This window comes from Octodon degus, unplaced genomic scaffold (assembly GCF_000260255.1).
Source record: "Octodon degus isolate 3935 unplaced genomic scaffold, OctDeg1.0 scaffold00112, whole genome shotgun sequence".
NCBI classification, from domain to species: domain Eukaryota; kingdom Metazoa; phylum Chordata; class Mammalia; order Rodentia; family Octodontidae; genus Octodon; species Octodon degus.
The window spans coordinates 4,399,370-4,407,189 of NW_004524688.1; the positions used below are offsets into that span (position 1 = coordinate 4,399,370).

Here is a 7,820-nt window from a genome sequence, read left to right on the forward strand (position 1 = left end):
AAAACATGCATGAAGTATGACTTACGAGCCCTCTCTCAACTAGATGTTGTGTGTTCAAACTTAGAAAACTTACATCAGAGCTGCATAGTATTTATTTCAGAATGACACTTGTAAAAATGTGAATAGCTTAATTATGGATTTAAACTTAGCTCTTTTATAATTATGCAATTACATTTTTGCTGATTTTATACAGGCTTAATTTTTAAATGTCACCTTGAAATAGAAATATTTATTTTAAATGCTAATACACAGATAAATAAACACTTCTTAAATATGTGCAGCCTGTTTACTTTTTCCATAAGAGTTGGAAATGTTAAACATTTTACCCAAAGTGAAAGTGATGGGCTGAGGAGATAGCTCAGCAGTCTAAGTGCGTGCCTGCCTAGCAAGCTCAAGAGCCTAGGTTTGGGCCCTGGTACCACATGCTATGCCGGCCTCACATCATGCCATCCACTGAAACTGGGTTTGGTGGTGCATGACTGTAATTCCAGTGCTGGGGAGGCTAAGACAGGAGGATCACTATGACTCTGAGCTGCATAGCAAGACCCTGTACCAAATGAATAAATAAAAGATTTTTTAAAATTTCAAAATGAAAGTGATTAATGGTTTATAAACAAGCTGGTTCGGTCAGACATGACACACAACCTGACATACTACAGGATGCTTGTAAACACTTCTAAATTTTTCTTATGTAACCTGAATTTACATTGCATCGTGATAACATGGCATATGTGTGGTTATTAAAGTAGGTAAACACATCAAGAAAAAAAAGGGAAGAAAAGAAATCTTAACCATTAATGACTTGTACATAGGAGGGGGATTCATAAATAATAAATACTTTATACTGATTTATTTGCTGGTTGTACACATTAAAAATTCTTTTCTCTAGTAGGTGCCTTTTTTTTTCTTTAGCAGTTATTTCTTTATTTTTTTTCAAAGTTTTATTGATAAACAGCAATGAGACAGTTTCAAATCAAATCGGAAGTACAGTTTCAACAAATAATACACTGCATATATTCTTCTTAGTGGTTAATTGCTGTACAAGATGCGGACTTGTGATCCTATTTACAAACACCATTAGAACAAATCATTCTATTCATTAAGAGAATGCAACTATATATCTATCCCAACCTCTTTGAATACACAGATACAAAATGGACATTCATCGGTATACCCCATTTTTCCTAAGTTCCGTTATTGAATATTATAGGTGTGTAAACTCAGCAAAATATTCTAAAAGAATCCAGTAGCCCATAATAGCATTGGGTCTTCTGTTTAACTGGCAATGTCAGAAATTATTGACCTGAGTCCCCCACAGCTCAACTTAACAGCATGGCTTTATTTCTTATATTTCAACTTCATACTTTTCTACTGGATGGTTAAGACCAAGGTAAAGCAAGACCTATGCAACAAGAGTTGTAGCTTTTTGGTCTGAGAAGGTCAGTGAAATGCCCTCAGGATTTGTCCTGAGATCCTGTACCTCAGATTGTAGAACCTTTATCAGTGCAGCCATGTGGAGGAGTCACGGCCATTGCTTGGCCAATGTGCTCTCTGTGAAAGCCTGAGAGAGTGTCTTCTCCCCATGTGACTCTCCTTAGGCCCACTCTACGTCATCGATCACTTTCCTCTTTGGCCCCATAATCTTCTTGATCAGAAAATTTGGGACACTACTGAGGTACATGACGTTACAGTACAAGTTCTCATATGTCCTGAGTCTTAATTGACCTTAGAAGGCTAGGGCCAAAATGTTGGCTTTCCTTGTATCCCTCCTTTTTCTCTAATTTTGGTCTGTAGTAGGTGCCTTTACTGTTACTCTGTCCCCATTCGTGGACCAGGTATTCTTAAGCTCCCAGTGTCATGGTCAGACTGGCGAAAGTCCCTAGTGGGTGCAGGCCAAAAACCAGACTGTGCCTTACATGTTCTTAAAAATCTCACAATTAAAAAAATGCAACACTTTGTAATTCAAAAGTAATTCCGTTACTTCTCTACACGCACACTGCACTGGCACTCACCGGAATGGATCTGAACTGTTACATGATTAAGCGTCTATACAATAATGTCACACGAATAAGTGCCCCCCATCCAACCCAGATAATTCTTAAATATCACAGTCTACAAAACATATGGGACATTCAGAAATTTGCACATCATCCTTGTGCAGAGACTGTGCTCATCTTCTCTGTAGGGTCCCAGTTTTGCATAAGTGCTCCCACAGATCTTTTATAATAATCCTTTTATTACTCTGCATTTTGATCTTTTCAGCTAAAGTTCAGTCATATTTTTTGTATGCCATTCTCTAATAATTCAGCAGCTACTTTGAACATTTTATTATATCCTCAACTGCATATGGTATCTTCCAAAGGCCAAAGAATAAGCTTTTCATCTTCTCCCATCCAGATTCCTAAAAGACCTTTGTTAGAGGAAGGAAAAGAAGAGAAAAGAATAAAGGAGAGAAGGAAAGAAAGAAGAGAGGGACAGAGGGAGGGAGGGGAAGAGGTAAAGTGGGGAGGGAAGAAAGCATATGTGAGCCTAAAGCTGAAATACTGAAGTATTTCTTGAACTCTGGTTTGCTTGAATAGTATTTCAGAGACTAAATTTACAACCAAATCTTCAGAGTGAGCTGAATAGCAGGAAAGATCCACAGCCTGTGCAATCAAAATGAATCATTAACTACCAGGAGGCCAACAGTGAACAGAGGACGGTAATCTGAGTAACTGGGTCCAACTGTTAAAATATAGACTGCAATGATCAATTCACCTTAACAAAAAATGATTTAGTCAGATGTCGGGAAATTAAGTATGTAAGTAGTAAATGCACCCACGTTAACAGTATTTGTTGCAAGTAATGAATAAAATTACCTCTGAGTAACTTGATGAGAGATACTTCCCATTGCACTTAGCAATGCGCCTCAGAATTTTTAATGCTTTGTCTCCTTCCTTCCGAGTAATCAGCCACCGGGGAGATTCCGGAACCACCCTAATGAACAAGGAGGGGTTTTTCTGAGTTATGTCACGAATTTCAAAACCTAAAAGTTTATGACTTGAATTTTTCTATCAAAACATATCTTGCATTTAGATAGGTTGCAATCTTTCTACAAGTTGACAATAAACTCTCTGAAACATAGAGTATCTTAACAAATGTACAATGGATTAAAAATCTGACTTTGATAATTCCATCACTCATAAAAAATGAAACTATTGTATAAAAATATTGGATTGCTTTTCCAACACCAATCTATTCTGCAATATAATGTCTCTAATACATATAAAAAAGAACTGGGGCTTAGTGATATTAGAAAAAGTTAATAACTTGGTTTATGTAAATTGGTTCATCTACAGATTAAGATCAAATAGGAGAAATGATTAAAACATGTTTACATTGATAAGAATTAAATACACCTGTACATTATTGATAATTTAATTTCTGATGCACTTAACATTTTCTTATTCCTCAGAGAATTCTTGAGTAAAGTTAATTTGCTTAATAAAGCATACAGAGAAGCAAATTAATTTAATTGCACTCAATCTACTTTTTGCAGTACTGGCAGATATAGTTTGCTGCCTTATGGTTTGCATTAAGATATTGCAAAATAATAAAACGAAATTCTCTAGAATTTTGTTCTTGTATTTTATCATTTTTAGTGACAACCATTAATCTGATAATAATCTCTACAAATTCTCAGCTTGTCTGAAAATGCTCAAAGTCCATATCCCCTTGGAAATGTCAGAAAATTTCCTTCATTGCTTTCATCTTCACATTGGCTTAGAGTCTACATTTCTATGGAATAAGTATAAATATGATAATGACCAAAACCACATTACCAGTAATAAAGGAGGAAGAGAAAGTTGGGCAGCGTTATAGCTAGCTGGATCCCTTGCCAATTGGGGATAAAGTAGGCAATTCCAGGGAGAATTATGATTCCAAGGGTGAAGAACACTTGAATCACTATTCCCACAATCCTCCTTTGTTTTGAACCTACTATTTCTGTCACTGAAGGAAAACAAACACAAGAAGTTAAGGGATCTCAAGATCAACTCCAAAAGAAACAGAGACATTACACCTGTTACATCCATTAGCACTGCTGGAAGATTCTAGAACTCGGAGATGCAAAGGCTTCCATGTTTGCTGGAATTCTGGAGATGCACTTTCCAGTTTCCTTAAATGTTTCTGCCTCACTCTCTGTCTCTGCCATGTTCCTCTGAGGCACCGAGCTTGGTACCCTTCTGAGTATGGTCGGGGAATACAAAGAATATGCACTGGCTTTAGGGAGGCCTCGGTGATGATTATTTTGGAAGGTAAATGTAATTATAAAAGAATATAGTAAACTGCTATTTTAATTACTGTATCTTTAAAGATTTGTACATTATGGCTTCTTACAGAGATTCACTATGAACATTAGACTTGACAAATGCTTCTCATTATAACAAGATAGTTTCTATTAAGTGACAATTCTTTCACAGTGTTGGACTTCTCATTTATGTGATATTCTTTAAAATCACATGGGACATTTTATTGCTAGGATCCTTTCTCCTCTACCCCTTTCGACTCACTGATTTGTTCTGTTCTGGTCATCCTGGAATAAGCTCTCTTCATGTTGTGCTAGGATCACAACTTGGAACCTTTTTATTCACTTGTGTCTCCTTAAACATGTCCCACATTCCAAACTGCTCCTTCTGCTCTAGTCCGTGACAGTCTCTCTAGCGTTATTTCTCCTTTTCCGACCCATAAAAAGGTCTTGAAAATATTTTTCAAGTGGCATTGCTTGGGTATAGCAGTAAGAAACGAGTGGCTCCCCTAAATCTACAGCAATAATCTAAAATGAGCCTCATTACCCTGGTCATGAGCCTACCATGAACTGAAATATAGTAAGTGGTGGTCTCGCACTAGAAACTGAACCCAGCAGAGGAGCTGGACTTTTTCAATAATAGGAGCAAAACGTAGAGGGAAGGCATTCTTTCATGCCCAGAAGGCCAAACTTTCTAGTTCTGGGAGATTACAAGTGCTCATAAAATCTTCATTTTTAGAACATATCTCCCAGTTGGTAAATAGCTCACATATGTGAGAATTAAAAGTAATATTTAAGAGCAGAACGTACTTTAACAATGTTTCAAGGGGATGCTGAAATTTTTATAGAAATTAATTTCCAGTAAAGCAACACTGGAAAATGTGATAATCATGACACGAATGGTCAGGAGTGGTGTATCCCACTATGTTATGGTATTTCATACTTGGTTTCCCAAATAAAAACAGCATTTCGGTTTCCAGAGCAGTCAGAAGCCTTCCCTCAGGCCCTCGTACCCACACAAACAAGGAAGCCTCCTGTAATTATTGCTAAAGGAAGGCCCGCTTGGCAGTCCTTCCCAGCCACCTCACCCCCATTCCCAAACAGAGAAGAGGACACAACGAAGTCTTACCAATCACGTAGCAAGTTATCCACGTTCCCTTTCCAAACACACCTTGTAGGAAGCGGAAGATCACAAACACAGGGAAATCTGGTGCAAATGCCACCACCACACCGGTAACACCCACACCGAAACAGGATATTAGGTAAACCACTATTCTGCCATACCTTTTTGAGAAAAAAAGAGAAAGAAGAGATAACCTTAAATTTTTTCTTTAATATCATGGGCAAAAACTTATCACTCTTGGGTTTTCAAGAGACATTGTAGGTACATGAAAATCTCTTCTCTGTAACTTCATGACTATAAAAGGAAAGGACTGTGAAAAGTTTAATGTCATTTATGGCAAAACCAGGGTGATCTACACTATGAGTGATGGCGAAAAGGGCATATAACCATACAAATTTAAGATTACACAAGATTTCTGTATTTTATCCAATGCAAGTACTTTTCCTCAATTTGAAATAAAAGCTTTAAAAAAAACCAAGGTGAATATACAACCAAATGCCACTAAAATGGTATTACAAATCACAAAGATGATCTTTGTCATTGCAGTTCTCCCAAAGACGATCCATTCTCGAACATAATTGTTTTACATGATGTGGCACAGGAGTGACATCTTCTAGCATATTTATGGGCAGAGTTACAGGAAGAATAAAGTAGAATGAAGTAGCAATGGTGGTGTCATGACCAATTAGTCACTTCAATTAGTTACCAGTTAGTTATGTGGTCACATTTTGTTTGCTTAGTTTTTACTTTTCACTTTTTTAGAGAGAGGCAGTACAGAGGATCAAATGCGATGCTAATGACAAAACTCTTTATACACTGAAGTTCCTGACCAATGTTAATTGTTCTTAATTTTTCTAAGTTCATTTCACCCTTTATGTAAACTTACTGAAAAGCTTAGAAAAAAACAATGGGGGTGTTGGGCACAAAACTAAACATACATGTAGAGTGACTGGTTCAGTATAGTTGTGTCAAGTTACTTCCTGGTGAAAGCTAGCTGTCAACGAACTTTAAGAGATTTTATTTGATTTTTCCACGGAAATTCCCACCAACAACTTTAAACATGCAGCATCTTGCTTGAGTCAACCACATGGACACAGAAGTCATCTCAGTTTATCATGGTTTAGGTGACTTTTTTTCTTGTAGCCTGCTCAGCCCACCCTGGAGGAAGGGCTGGCGTGGCATGTGGTGCCAGGGATCGAACTGCAGTCCCTACACTTGCCTAAGCAGGAGCTTTGGACCGCTGAGCTATCTTGATGGCCTCCTAGGTGACCTGTTTTTGTAGTTTTAGGTTCACAGAAAAATTTAGACAGAAAATCCCCATGTGCCCTCTGCCTCTGCACTCCCTCACAGCATCCCCCATTGCCAGCAGCTCCCCAGGGTCACATTTGTTAGCAGTTAATGAGATGACCTTGGTATCAGCCAGATGGCAGAGCTGGCATGAATGCTCCACTCACTCTGGTGGGGTATACCGTATGGGTTTGGACAAATATCTAACGGCGTGTATCCACCACTGCAGTATTGTACAGAGTAGTTTCACTGTCCTAAAATAAATCTACATTCTGTTTTTTTCATCATTAAAAGTTGTTCCTACCCCATGGAAACCATTGAATTTTTACTGCTCCATAGTTTTTCCCTTTGCAGAATGTCATATAGGCAAACTCATTTAGTATTTAGCCTATACAGATGGTCTTTTTTCACTTAGTAATGTGTATTTAAGGTTCTCCCACATCTTTTCCTAGCTGATAGCTCATTTCTCCTTAGTGCAGAGTAGGAGCCCATTGTCTGACTACACTGTGGATTATCCATTCATCTACTGAAGTGACAGGTCACATTAAGTCTCTTGCTATGATCTGCATATGGTTTGTCCTTCAAAAGTTTCATGTGCTGGAAGCTTGATCCCTAAAGTGGCAGTGTTGAGGTGGTGGCACCTTTAAGGACATCATGGAGATCACAGGGGCTACACCCCCATGTATAAATTAATGTGGTGTCATAAATTGGGTTGGGCCTCACAGGAATGAACTGGTTCTCATGCAGCTGGTTGTTCTAACATAAGGTGACCCTATGTGCGTCGTTCCTTCTGCTCACAGTTGTGTCCCTTCTGCTTCTACTCATGCCACTCTGATGCCATCCCCATAAGACCTTCGCCAGAGCCAAGCAGATGTCAGTACCACGCCGTTAAACCTCTAGAACTGTGAGGTGCATAAGCCTCTTTTCTTTACCAGTAAGTAACCCAGCTTCAAGTATTTTTTTATAGTCACATAGAATAGACTAAGACAATTGTCAAATGTTGAACTACTCTTGCAGGCCTGCAATAACTGTCTGTGGTTGTAGTGTACATTTCATGTGTTTTCATACTTTTTTATTTTAAAGAGAATAAAAATAGATAAAACATTAGAAACAATACAGAATTTT

At 38.0% G+C, this 7,820-nt stretch overlaps 1 protein-coding gene and 1 non-coding gene across 2 annotated transcripts in view; both read right to left on the reverse strand.

The window, feature by feature from the left end:
- Slc22a3 (solute carrier family 22 member 3) overlaps nucleotides 1-7,820 on the reverse strand; it is a 141,545-nt gene that overhangs the window by 49,373 nt on the left and 84,352 nt on the right. The window contains exons 3-5 of the mRNA XM_023699325.1: nucleotides 5,415-5,569; nucleotides 3,822-3,990; nucleotides 2,859-2,976 (exon numbers count right to left, since the gene is read on the reverse strand). Coding sequence (XP_023555093.1) covers nucleotides 2,859-2,976; nucleotides 3,822-3,990; nucleotides 5,415-5,569 — 442 coding nt within the window. The remainder of the gene's footprint in view (nucleotides 1-2,858; nucleotides 2,977-3,821; nucleotides 3,991-5,414; nucleotides 5,570-7,820) is intronic.
- LOC111812097 lies at nucleotides 2,117-2,219 on the reverse strand. Its single transcript, XR_002817690.1, has one exon. It is a non-coding gene; the product is annotated as a U6 spliceosomal RNA (small nuclear RNA).